The 13561-nt window shown below is 42.9% G+C and overlaps 1 protein-coding gene across 1 annotated transcript in view; it reads right to left on the minus strand.

Moving 5' to 3' along the window:
- The window catches only part of ANKRD33B (ankyrin repeat domain 33B), a 44518-nt gene extending 41156 nt beyond the window's left edge, over positions 1-3362 (minus strand). Inside the window, exon 1 of the mRNA XM_059854719.1 lies at positions 2928-3362. Within this exon, the coding sequence (XP_059710702.1) occupies positions 2928-3362 (435 nt within the window). The remainder of the gene's footprint in view (positions 1-2927) is intronic.
- Between the last annotated feature and the right edge of the window lie 10199 nt (positions 3363-13561).

The raw sequence follows: 13561 nt of genomic DNA on the forward strand, positions 1-13561 counted from the left end.
AGGCTCATGGTGCCCAGTTCAGGGCATTTGGAATTTTTTTCATGTTACATTTTGTGAGCTGATTTTATTTACTTTCAGAATCACAATATAGTGTTGTCTTACTACAATATCTTGTTACTTATTTTGTCTGTTTTGAAGAAAACTTGATTTTGAAGTTGCAAAAATGAAACTGTAATGTACCTACATACCAGAGGTTATCAGATCAGGATGGTGAAAATAGTTAATATCCTCAGATGGACAGCCCTCCCCTTCACCGCCCCATTTCCCAAAAAGCAAGTTATTCTTCATTCTCTGCCCTGTCTCATGGAAAAGAAATTAAAACTTTGAAGACACAAAAGTCTAGCTTATTTGTTCACAGTGTGGGGGGAAAAAAAATAAAAGAAAAATAGTTTAAAAAAGAAAGGTAAAAAAAAATTTTTAAATAAGAAAAAAGAAATAGAGATTTTTGACAAATGCATACAAGATAGCATTGTAGATAAACATTATCCTGGCAAAAGAAGATGCTCAAAGTCAATGGTAGTTTTACTTTCAGCAACTAAAAATCTTCATGAGAACAACAGGTATGTGTAACTTTTTACTCTGCGGCAGCAAAATTGTCTTGTTCATGGATAACATCCAATGATTTTATAATGAAATTCAAGAGCAAAAAAAAAAGTCCACAGAAAGGAAGATAAAAGGCCTGAGTGAAACTTCCATTTATTAGGTAAAGTCCTCTAAAAAAGGTGGCTTTCCTTTGAAAAATAATGAGAAATTGCCTCGATATCCCTGAGCAGGAGTCACACCTTTAAAGTTTCTGCTTCCTAGTCAAAAGATTTCTCCCACCCCATTTACATCTGTCTGGAAAAGACCACCTGTCCTGCTCTGTACTGCTGTGACTGGGGCTCTTCTGTGAGGGAGGCAGAGAGAAAGTGAACTCATGTCTATCACATCATTCCTGTAGCTTCACAAGGTGCTGAATTCCAGAACTTTTTTACGTTGTATTCACAAAAAAAAAAAAAAAGGAGAAAACAGAATTTTATGCCAAATTTTAATTTCAGGTCCAATTGAATATTTGCCAAAGTAGATGTTAGTTTTGTTTTGTTTTGTTGGGTTTTGGGTTTTTACAGTATGAACAAAGAAAATAAACTTCTGGATTCAAACTAAAATTTTATCTCTTTTCTCTGAAGCTGTCGAGATAAAGAACAAGTTGCTTTTTGGGAGGAGGATGGTGAAGGGAAGGCTGCCCAAACAGGAGAATTTGCTGCTTTCACAACCCTGATCTGATCACCTTTGCCAAAGAGCAGCTGCAGGATGAGGGCTGATGCTTGTGCTGAGCTTGGTCATTCCTGTTGACTGAGGTCTGCAGGACCCCAGCCCCAAGAGGGAGAGTTCCTGCAGCCTCTCGCCCTCTGTTGGGCAGGAAGGCCACCTTTCCAGAAGGGACAGCTCTGGGGCACTTGGTCCTTAATGCCACGTTTATGGGGGGCCAAAGCTCCCACATCATCACACTTTTGAGACACGCTGAATCAATAGACCTCAGCAGAGGCTGGAGCCCAAACCCCACACAGTGGCAGGGCTGGGGTTGGGCTCCAGCCCAGGCACAGCACTCATGTATGGGATAGGTGTATCTGCAGGATATTCAAAGTATCCTGTAATGTACAATTGGATCTCACATGTTACCAGCTAAAGTATAACCACATCATATCCTGGCCTGGGCAGAAGAGTTGATGCAAATTATTTCTGTCCTGTGTTGCTCATTCCCAGCTTCACTCCATAGGTTACTTCTCACTCAGATGTGTTAATATGACCTTTTGTCTTTTTAAGAAATTTACAATAAGTCTGACCACTGAAAATCTGTATTAAAATCAATCCTTTGGGAAGAAGTAAAGATATTTTTAGGAAAAATCCTAGAAGTACACATATCCAAGCCACAAAAAAAGCCCCTCTCCAGACAGAACCAACACAAATCATGGCATTCTTTTTGATGCAAAGACAACTTATGTTACCAGAATGTGCAAGTTACTTGCCCAATTAAAATAATACAGGTTTCCTTTCAAAACACTGCTGTCATGGATTAATCACAGATTGTTTATGCAAAATAAGTTCTTAGGTTTAAAACAAACTGTAGTGATATTGGTAATCTTCAATACCACTGTTCAAATGACCCAGAAACTCATTAACCAGAAAATCTTTCCCAACTTTTCACCTTCTGATTTAGAGTAGTACACTTCTGTTTCTGCAATTAACTGAGTAACAGGAAAAAACAGAGCCACAAAACTTGTAGTGATACAAGCCCAAAAACAGATTATCAGCAACAAAATAAATACAAGGGGAACCCTGAAAAATGCTGATTTTAATACAGGAAAACCCTGAACCCTGTTTGGCAGTCTAGGCACAAGGAAAAAGCCTATGTTTTTGGGGGAGCTAAAGGAAAAAGAAAAAGAAAAAAAATTTTAAAAAATTTACCAGCAGTTCAAAATTTCAAGGTGAATATCATAAAGTACTGCAGGGGATGAACAGCCCAGACAAGAGGAAGGTTTTTTGATGCTGAACACAAACATTACCAGCGATGCCCCTCTCGGTCCCCAATAAACAGAGAGAAAACAAGACTCAATTCAAAACTGATCGCGGGAAAACCGGAATCTCGACCTCTGTCTCATCCCATAAACCGGACCCTTCCTTAGCCAAAGGTGGAAAGTCAGGGCTGGCAAGGCGTAGCGTCACACCCTCCTCTGCTCCTCGCTGCCTGGGGTCCCGACCCCGCGGGGCTGCAGAGCAGCATCCCAGGAAACGGGAGGGGCGTCACTCAGCCCCGGCACGGCTGCTGCCCCCGGCTCGGCTCGGCTCGGCTCGGCGCTGGGGGCGGAGGCGGCGGCAGCCGAGCCGCCCTGCCCCGGGCGGGATGCCCGGGCTGCCGGGGCGGCGGGGGCGCGGCGCGGGATGCTCACCCTGCGGTTGCGGTCGGCCTCCCGCACCTCCTCTTCCTGGGGGCCCTGGCGGATGAGCGCCTTCAGCACGATGCTGTTGTTGGTGCAGCAGGCTCGGAAGAGGCTCAGCGCCTCGGGGCTGTCGCGCTCGTCCCCTTCCAGGGACCAGATGTCCTCGTCGTCGTCGTCCAGCCCCCTAGGAGGGTAGAAAGAGTCGTCTGAGGCGATGCTGCAGGTGTCGGGCAGCTCGGAGAAGTCCTCGTACTCCTCGCAATCCTCCTCCTCCACCTCCTTCTCCTCTTCTTCCTCTTCGTCCGGCTCCTCGGCGGCAGCCTCCGCCGCCCCCTGCTCGGGGCTGCTCTCCGCCTCGGCGCCGGGCATCTCCTTGGCGGCGGCGGGCGCGGGGCAGACCCGCTCCCCGGGCAGCTGCTCGCCGTGCCCGGACAGCAGCACCATGCCGGGGCGCGGGGGCCGCGCCGGGCCCCGCGGGGCGCTCAGGGCGCCCGGCAGCCGCCGCCCGCCGAGCGCTGCCCCGCCGGCAGCCGCGGCTCTGCCTCCCCGGGCTCGGGTGCCGCTGCCCCCTCACGCAAGTGTCAGCCCCCTCCCGCGGGTGACCCCGCGGCAGCCCGGCCGCCCCCCGGGCCGGGGCATGCCGCCGCCTGCGGGGGAGGGTCCGCGGGGCCGGTCACCGCCGCCGGCCCGGCCCGGGGGAGCTGCCGCCGCCGCGGGGAGCGATGAGAGGCTGAGGACGGGCAGGGCGGCTCTGGGGAGCGCAGGCAGTTGTCAAACTCCCGGCCCGTAATCCGCTCAGCATCGCTGTGAGGAGATTGGGGCTGGGGTTTAGCTGCGGGGCGCGGTGCCGGGGCGGCGTGCGGGGGGAGCGGGAGGCTGCCGCGGCTGCTCCCTGCGGGCACCGAGCTGCAGGTGCGGGACCGCAGCGCCCTGAGCGCCCCCGGGCTCCTCCGCCTCCTGGGCTCGCAGGGGCCCGCGGCGAGCCCGCCCGCGGGGGCAGAGGCGGGAGCGGCCCCGGCTGCCGCTGGTCCTTCAGCTCTAACTGCGTGGTTCCGAGCCGCGGCTGCAGCGATGTACGCAAAACTTTTCAGGAATACAACCGGCCTGTGAGGAATTCGTCTTTTGAAATAAACACTGAAACTAAGGGGAATGGCTGCACAGAATTTCAGTGCTTCGAATCAGAGCTGTAAAAGCAAGTAATTCATTAAATCAGCCCTGACAATTTACCAGCTGTAGAGATATCAGGCACGTACTTTTTATGGAAAGCATTTGGAGATTAGGTTGAGAGGAATAATGCATGTATAAATTGAGTTCCTGCTTTGTCACAGTTCCTCTAAAATCTCTTTTCCCTTTCAAATGCCACAGATTAGCACTGTTCTCTGGCAGGGAAACAGTGGGGAGAAGTCCTTTGGCCAACAAAATAGGGTATTTGCTTTCTTCAACAGCTTTTTGAAGTGAATCTCATATATTTGACATCCTTCAGCAAGTGAATGTCCAAGGTCCAAGTCCCTGTCTGTCTAACGGGAGAGAAAGGAGGTGGTATTTCTGCAGGAGGTGAGGCAGAGTATGAGCTACATTTTTTATACTAAAAGAGCATAGGAAGGAAAAGTAAAATGCAACTGTGAGTAAATGGCCCCAAATAGTAGGTGTTTACAGTCTTACAAGAAACCCTTGTGTAAACCAGACATGATGGGTGATACAAAGACCAGCAGCTTCCTGCTGAATCCTAATTGGCAGGGTTATCCCAGTGCCCAGCAGGAGGATATCTGTAAGCAGAATTAGTATTAAATAGTTCCCTGATTGGCTGCTTCTGCAAAGGAGCTAAACTGGGAAAGAAGGAGATTAAACTACCCCCTCACCTCCAGACACCTCTGAGATCATAGCTGGTGTAGATTACCAGCTTGCTCATGCTGCCTGTCTCCCATTATTTGCTTGGGTAAAGACAGGCCCTTTCTCCACTGCTGCTGGGTGTGTCTGCTCCCAAATCAAACACTTCTGAGCTGCCTTTAGCTGCTGCACGACAGTGCTGCAGGATTCACTTTCTACACTTATTGCCTTTCCATTTGTTAAATATTTGCATTCACAGAGTTTAGGGGCTCCCTTCATTCAACTTCTTGTTTTCTTCTCAGTAAGTGTGGCCAATGAGCTGCTTAACAGAATGCTACCTCTTAAAATAGTACTTGTATTTTGAGAAAACTTCATTTTTGCCTGAGATCCTGCAGCTGGTGGGGGGTATTTGAGTTTTTTCAGCCTGAACTCATCAGAAAAGCCCAGTAAGACTCTTGGTTCTAGTAACTTCAAATAGCAGAAAAAAGCCCCAAAATAATTCTACTACAGGGGAACAAAGGGATTTTTTTATGAAGATTCAGCTCATCTATAAGAATTCATTAATCAATTATACATGCTTTGTCTCTTTCTTATAAAACCAATTCAGAAGAATAAATATTTACCACATTACCTGACTGTTTTTTAAAATGTTATGTGGAATTTATTAGCAAAGAGGCAGGGACCAGTACCTTTGAATATAAAGAAAACCAAAGCCAACAAAAAAAAAAAACAACCTTGAAAAACCTTAATGCTAACTAGAGGGAAAACACAGTTATACAGGAAAAAAAAGTTTGACGCTGGAAAGTCATCCTTTTTTCTCTCTGTGTTCAGGTTACCTTATCAGCTTATTAATAGAGGAGAAATGAATCAGTTTTCTCCCACAGTTGTAGTAATTCTGCAGGGACCTTGGAGATGAAAACTGTTTTCTCTTACCTCAGCCTGTCACTTTCATCTCTTCTCTCAAAGAACAGTGCTATACTGCTTAAGCTTTCAAAGCAAGGTGTCAGGCTGGAACAGGGCAGACATGGTGTTTCCCCTTGAATTTTTCACTTTTACAACTGGTATTGAGGCTGTATTTCAAATTATTTAACCAGCATGCATCTTGACAAAAAAGCTGGTGCAGCTAATCAGGCATAAACTGTTACTTGACTCCTTGAGATGCTGATGCAGCCATTTATCTTGTCACACACAGGTGCCCACCAAGGCTGCTCTGCTAGGGCACAGTCATAGATGTAAAGCAGATGATGTCTGGCTTCTTGATTCTTTCAGTGACACAGCTTGTATGCGACAAACAGGACTTCTTGTCACTTGTGCTTCAGTGTGTAAATCAAAACAAAAGAATGTGAGGAAAGGCCATAGAGTAAGTCTGCAGATTCTTTCAAATTATCCAAAAAAAACCCCTGTTTTCATGGCATTTGTAAGAGGACAGCATCAAACTTTCATCTGGAAAAGAAACTACTCAATACAATTGAATTAAAATGCTAATATTCCTAAACTTTGTATCAAAATCTCAAAGCAAATACCCCAGAATTATGAGTCATTATCACCATCCGTATCTCATTAAAATCTATTGCTGGGAATTACCAAGGCAGGAAATTAAAATACTCAGAGCAGATACCTGGCCCTATGCAGACAAAGCTTCCCATGAAGAAAACCAATTTTTGGAATGACTATATCATGGGGTGACCCCAATTTGCCTTGTTAAGGTTTGTAAGCCATTGCATTTATAAAACATTCTGAAATTGAGATTTACTGAGAGTTACGTGCAATAATAAAGACAAAAGTAAGATAAATAATAAGACCCAGTGAGTTTTATATATTCTTATAGTCAATGATTTAACCTAAGGAAAAGAAAATCATAACACACTGAAAGCTATTACCAGTGTTCTTAAAAGATGAAATCTACTAACTTCAAAAGCATTGGTTTCTAAAATAAAATAAAACAAAATAAAATAAAATAAAATAAAATAAAATAAAATAAAATAAAATAAAATAAGTAGGTTTTGTTTGTTTCCCTTACTCAGGTGTCTAAAATTTCTGAATAACAAGAAGCCTGGTTGTTTGGTATTTTACCCATCTGACATCTAAACACTCTCTTTTGAAATTCAGAGTGTATTTTTCTCTTCTTTAGTTGATCCACCTGAAAAATCTCTTAGGCAATCTGAGGCTGAGTGAGCATTTGTTGGTAAGACATTTAGGCTGTTTAGGCACCTTGCTGGTGTATTCCCACCAACTGGCAACTTCAGCCACTTCAGTGATCCAAGGGTTTTACAAACTCTTGGAGGCACACCCGGCAGGTTTTTCTGCTTCCATCTGGCTCCTCACCCATTGCTTTGTAGGTTTGTGTTGGCAGCAGGTGAAAGGATGGAGCAGCATCTCCTCACCTGGCAGGACTTGCAGTAGTAGCAATACCACAGTGTTAAACATGAGAGCCAGCTCACCCACCCCCTCTCTCTGTTTAGCAGCTGGTAAAAACTCTGAGATGCACAGAAGGGGTTTCTGTGGACACTGCAGCTCTCTTTCACAGCATTTCCACCAGCACCACTGAAGGAAGCATTCAGAGCACAAGGAAACTTCTCTTGAGCAGCCTCCTATCTTCACAGATGGGAGAGGAGCTGAAGCCCCCAAAAGGCCAGTGTGGGAGTGGGTTTGGTGGCATGACCTGAGTCAGCATCATCCCAGTGCTGACCTGGTCCATGCCAAAGGTCACCTCAGGTGGTCCATGGAGGAAATGTAGGCACTGAGGGAAACAAGGTGCTAAAAGAGATAAGATACTGCTTTTTACTGATAGCATTCTTTGGAATTTTGGGGAGAGACTTTCAGAATTACTGCCTCCAAGCTTTGCGTCAGTTCTCAAAAAAGAGTGCCTGCATCTTCAAAAACTGTCTGCTTGAAGTTAATCTCAAGAGAGTTTTTAGGTACAGATGTAAGCAAACTGGTTCCTGGGGTTGCTGAGTTCTTGGCAGAGTTAGCAGGCTAATAAATCCAACCTCTTGTTTATCATGCCTAATAATAATGCATTATCATTATTATTATTATTATTATTATTATTATTATTATTATTATTATTATTTGATTGGGGTGATTTTCTGGGTCTGTAGCAGAACTGTAAGCAGGCTGGCTGCTGTGAGGCGTCAAAGTGCAATTAACATAGTCAAAAAACGTCAGGTGGTGTGCTATTGGCAAGGTATGTGTGAAGAAGGCATTCAAGGTAAAGAATTAAACGAAAGAAATAATTAAGAAAATGTTCCCTCTCAACTCTAAAGAGCCAGAGAGAGACAGAGTTGTTTTCATATTTACCCGATTCGAGGTGTTGGAGAGAGCGTTTATAAACTAACAGATTCAGCAGCACTTGCTAAGACTTCCCCACTTTAAAAGTCCTTTGAAAGGAGAAAGGTGGAGTCTCAGTTTTCCTATGCTCTGGCCAAGACTTGATGTGACATCCTGGTTGATCTGAATAGTAACAGCTGCTAAGGAGCCATGAGTGGAAGTTGCAATATGTTTCCTAGAAACCAAAGGCTTGGGCTGAATGATGAGAGCAGAGACAGAGAATAAAAAATACTAGCAACAATCTTGTTAAATGTTAGTGTTTTCTCAGTTGCTAGTATTTTTCCTGCACTTGCCCTGTCAAATAAAATGCTGTTTAAAGCATCTGTAGTACCAGTTTATTGGTATCTCTGTGCAGTTAATACAATTAAGGGTTATAAAGGTATAAATGTTACACAAGCTCATTTAATTTCATTCACTAGCAATGACTGAAAATAATCAATGTTCTGCTTTCAGTATGAACCTGTATTTTGTTTGCACTGAAATCTAAAGCATAGCCCTTTCCAGAAAAGGATTACTTCCTCAAGGCACAGTCTTGGGTCTAGCTAATCTCGACTTAGTTGTAGGCAAATCTTGCAAGTCCTGTCTGTGCTGAGGACAGTAGTGATTAGCAGCAGGTAGGACTCTCAGGGTAAAGTGTGCTAGTTCTGGGCACGTAGGGCAGTTCCCTGATAGCCAGGGGCACCTGGGAGGTGGGCACCTGCCACCTAAGCACTGCCTGGTGGGGTTCAGCTTCACTGGAGAAGTATGGAAGCTGCTTAAATCTTTTTGGATTATTTCCTCAAGACTGTAAAGAACAAGTAAGGCACACCAAATATGCTAACAGTTTGCTTTTACGTGTGGTTTGATATTTTTGAATGTGGTAGGTAGAAGTGGAGGAGGCTGTGCAAGCGAAGAGGGGAGAGATAGAGAGTACTCTAGTTCTTACTGAGCTGCTCTTTTCAAATACTTGCTGTAGACTGTGATGCTGAAGATCCTTGAGGTTTCTCAATAATTCTTCAGCATGGAACTTCTGTTTTCATATTTCTCTCAATTTCGGTCATAGGAAATTTCTTGGGAGAAAACTGTTTGAGAAAGTTTGCTGTTGTCCAAATGTTGCTTTATTGATGAAAACCAGATATTTGCATAAAATCTTTGTCTGGGAGTCTTCTGTCCCTGAAGAGTACATTTTAAAAATCACCTCTTCGAAATAATTATTTTTCCTTGTTACTTTGCATATTATTTCTTAAACTGCCACAAAACTACATAATAATAGGGAAATAGCCATGGCTTGAAGTGTCAGTGTATTGCTTTTTCTTGGAGGAAGGCTAACAAAGATTGAGAGGAGGAGAGAAAAATGTTTCTCAAACTATAGGTTTAATTTTATTTTTCTGTATTTTGATATATTTTACCAAAATAACACAATAGTAGACATTAATACATGTATAAAAATTATTAGGGAAAATAATCCCATGTATATTCCATTGCAAGATTATAATTATCAGGCCATTGGGGCTGCGGGTGGGGGTTGACTGGATTAGTGTACATGAGAATTTATTTGGGAATTGTTATCTTATTTTTGCACTCTACTGAAGCAGAAGATTGCCCACATATATGTGTGAAAATGTGTCCCTCAGTTGGGTATCTAGAATAAATAATGGGGTTTTTTTACCAAAATCTTTTGTTCCTCCCTAAAGGAATTCTTTCTACATACAGGGGATAAACTATGTATCTGCTTCACATTTTCCTAAAATTATTCCTCTTCCTTTATTGTGAAATTATGCACCCAAAAATAGGCTGGTTTGATGTTGGTATGAGTAAGCCTGCTGATGCCATTCCATATGGAGAAAGCGTGTAGCACGTCTACGCTTGCACTTCTGATCAGTTCACTCCTCTTCTACACGGATTTCCTGCGTGACTGGAAAGAGCTTTAAGCCTCTCCATCCCTGAGGTTTTTTTCCTGAATAACAATAATGGTACTTCTCTCTAATTCTGGGAAGTTTGGGACCTGAGGACATTGCTGTTTGATTGAGTTTCTGATGATGTTTGAATTCAGGTTTTGAAAATAGCCCAGATACGTGTCCATCTATCCCTACTGTTGCCCAGCATCAGGAAACTGTAAAGAAGTCAGTGATAAATTCATCCTAATTTTAATCTTTCTGACAAACCCTAGAGACAGCCTTCATATGTGACCCAGTTTCTATTTCTGAAATACTATGGTTTTAATCCTCTTTCTATTTCAATTTTGTCTAATTCAAACTGGGGATTGGACACTGCTATGTAATGCAGTCCAGTAAAACATTGGTATAAAAGCAGAAACAGAAATATTTTCAAAAAGCAAAAAAAAAAATAAAAGGAAAATCTAGAATTTGCTGCCATAATTTATTAATATATACCATCTTATTTTATTATCTACTCTCCTGTGAGAATTTGGAGCGCTTTAGACTTTAGCTTGCATTGAATGACGGGTTTCAGCAAAAGATCTCATCTCATGCTGTAAAGGTGAATGCCATAGCCATTTTATAGATGCTGAAATTGAATTGCAGACTACTCAAATGCAGCAGGGCATTGTATAATATATCAAACATACAGATGTCTTATTTTGGCATTACTCAAATGCTTCAAATGACTCATGGTTCAAATGGCTTATCCATATACCTACATAATTAGGCAAATGGGGTATAGGGTGTGGTTACCAACTGGGACCATTAGAGAAATCCGAGTCCATGTGGTGTAGCTCCATCAAGGGCTACAAATGGTCATCTTGGAACTATTTCTCTATTTAGAACATAATGAACACTGGCCAGAAAATTACAAGTAGCACTTTAGGACAAAGAGTTGTTATAATCAGTGCATTGAATTTTTCTCCACCTGTTTCTTCTACGCTCTTAAACATAAACCAGGATACCGAGATACAAAGTGGTCTCCAGCAAAGTTGTGTGGATACAAATCCAGCTTATTGCCTTAGTACAGGATTTCAGAGACTGTATTTGTTTCTTCATACAGTATCAAAATAATAACACCCTATATTTGGAAATGTGATTCCTTGTATGTGCAATGAGTCATGCTATGAGGATTTCTTATTTTTCCTCTCCCACCCCGTCCTGAGATAATTGGTGTTTCACCAGCCTATGTAAACATGTGAATAACCAGAGGCTTTCATTGAAAGACAAATATACTTACATGTTCTGGGAAAAGCGTTGTGCGTGTTTTTAAGTGATTTAAATAATTAGTATCCTGATAAGATGTGTGTGGTTTGAAAACATTTTAGAAACTCACAGAATAACGGTGGGACTATTATTGTTTCCCTATTGTGTGCATTGTCTATTAGGTATCCTTGTCTCTAATAGGATCATACTCATTTTCATCTTTGCAGAAATGCAGTGTTCTCCCGTGAGATTATTTAATATTATCTTGAAATCATTAAAATTGCTATACTGACAAGTTAAAATAAACAGATGCTTATCTAGCCCAATGATTCCTTTGTTTCTTGGTGTTTTCATAATGTGATTTTTCACAAATCACAAACATCATGGGACTCATCCCAGGAGATGTTCAAGTGAAAGTAGATTATCCGTAAAACATTCCCCTTTAGAAATCATACCTCCCATGTGATAGTCATTTAAGCAATTTTAAATATCCTGCTCCCTCTGTTTCATCCCTTTTTATCAGAATTCTTCCATTTAAGAAAGTATATTCCCATTAATTTGCTGGAGAAGTAATTAGTAGGGTAAGTCAGTAGCTAACTCTTACTGCAAGGTGGTGGTAAATCCTCTGCAGTTCCATTTCACTTCTGTTAGTGCCCATACCCCCTGTGTGCATATGGAACATGGAACTGAAGAGCTGCCCATGCTCAGAGCATGTTCTGCCATGGAGGGCAGGTATGGAGGGTCCTGCTGACCCCCTTTACAGCGCTAGTTAACAAGCTGTGCCAAATGGAGAGGGCAGTATCTCCTTCCTGTGATGTTCTCACTGCCTGCATTTCCTTTACAACTCTGTGTAAAGTCTGTTACTGATTCAGTAAAGGACATAGATGTTTCTGTGTGGTTGTATTTTCTTTGGAAACATCCGATGGGTCCAGCATGATTTCCTTTTGATTGCTTCTTGCATGTCCAGCAACAAGTAGGTTTTTAAACTTCCCCTGTAGAAAGGATGGGATCAAGGGACGACATTTCCATAGTCAAGCCACTTCAGAAGCAGCAATTAACAATCAGAAGACATTGAGATAGGTAAATATTGTTATCTCAGCTTTTCAGCTGGTGAAATTGAAATAAGGAGGTCAAGGTCAACATCTTCCAATTTAAAATTTATGGTTGGACTTCGATGGCTAAATTAATGACATGAATTGCAAACTTTTGAAGCCCACAAAATCAAAAAGACTGCACATTTTCAGGAATCGTGGAAATCTGAACACTTGTTTATATGCCATAAGTGTTGTAACCAAGTTAAAAGTTCTTGCTTCAATAATTAGGGCAATGTTAAGTCTTGGTCAAAGATATCTTCAATCATTTTAGGTTTTAGAGTTTTGTTTTATGTACAGCTGTAGATAACTGTATTTGCATTTGCCCCCTCTGTTTATTTGCACTTACGCAGCATTAACATCTCATGAGGAAATTTTCCTTAAATACCATGGCTGCTCTTAAAGTTAAGTTGTACTTAGATTTCTCTGGTTTGCTCCACTACAGTCTGTCTCACATTCATGAAGGAACTTGCACACTAAGTAAAGGAAAAATTATCATCTATTCTGTAGGTGGTTGTGGAAAAGATGAAAATAGGCACTTTCCTCATGAGAAGAGGAAGGAAAGAAGGAGCATCTTGCTTCCCCAGAGGAGAGTAGTAGGGAAGGGACAGGGCCAGAGGAGGCAGCTCTCTAGAAGAGGGTTTACACTTGACTCTTCTCCAAGTCCATGCTGTTTGAAGGGCACTCCAGGCATGGTGGCAGGTGCTGCTGCAGCCCACGAGCTGTACGGTGTGCTTGCACCACATACGGGTGATTTGTTACTCAAGCACTGACCAGATGGCCCCGATATTGCATCAATGCATCAATTTTGTACTCGTCAATTTGGGCTCCTGAAAGTTGCCGAGGAGAAAGTTAACTGCAAAACTTGAATGTTTTGCACTGATTGTAGCTCTCCCTTACATTAAGGCACATGGCCAAAGCAGAGGTTTTCTCCGTTTTCAGCACACCTGGCACAGAAAATACAGATATGCTGCCTAACTTAGTAATCAGCAGTGGAAGAAAACAGGTGTTTCCTTTAACTTGGCAGATGATCTGACTCCCTCTCGTGCTGCATATTTCTTCTCCTGGCAGAGGACTGGAGGAGTCAAGTCAGGTATCTCCTTTCTCATTAGTGCCTGGAGGAGGCATGTCCTGCCTGGAGGCACTGATCATCCTGATCATGTACTGCCCCACATGTGGCCAATCGATGAGGGGAAGCACAAGCTGGGGAATGCTGCTGAGGCAGATGATAACTCTCAGATCAGAAGCCCTGAGATGGTATTTTGGCAGC

Source organism: Haemorhous mexicanus, chromosome 1 (assembly GCF_027477595.1).
Source record: "Haemorhous mexicanus isolate bHaeMex1 chromosome 1, bHaeMex1.pri, whole genome shotgun sequence".
NCBI lineage: Eukaryota > Metazoa > Chordata > Aves > Passeriformes > Fringillidae > Haemorhous > Haemorhous mexicanus.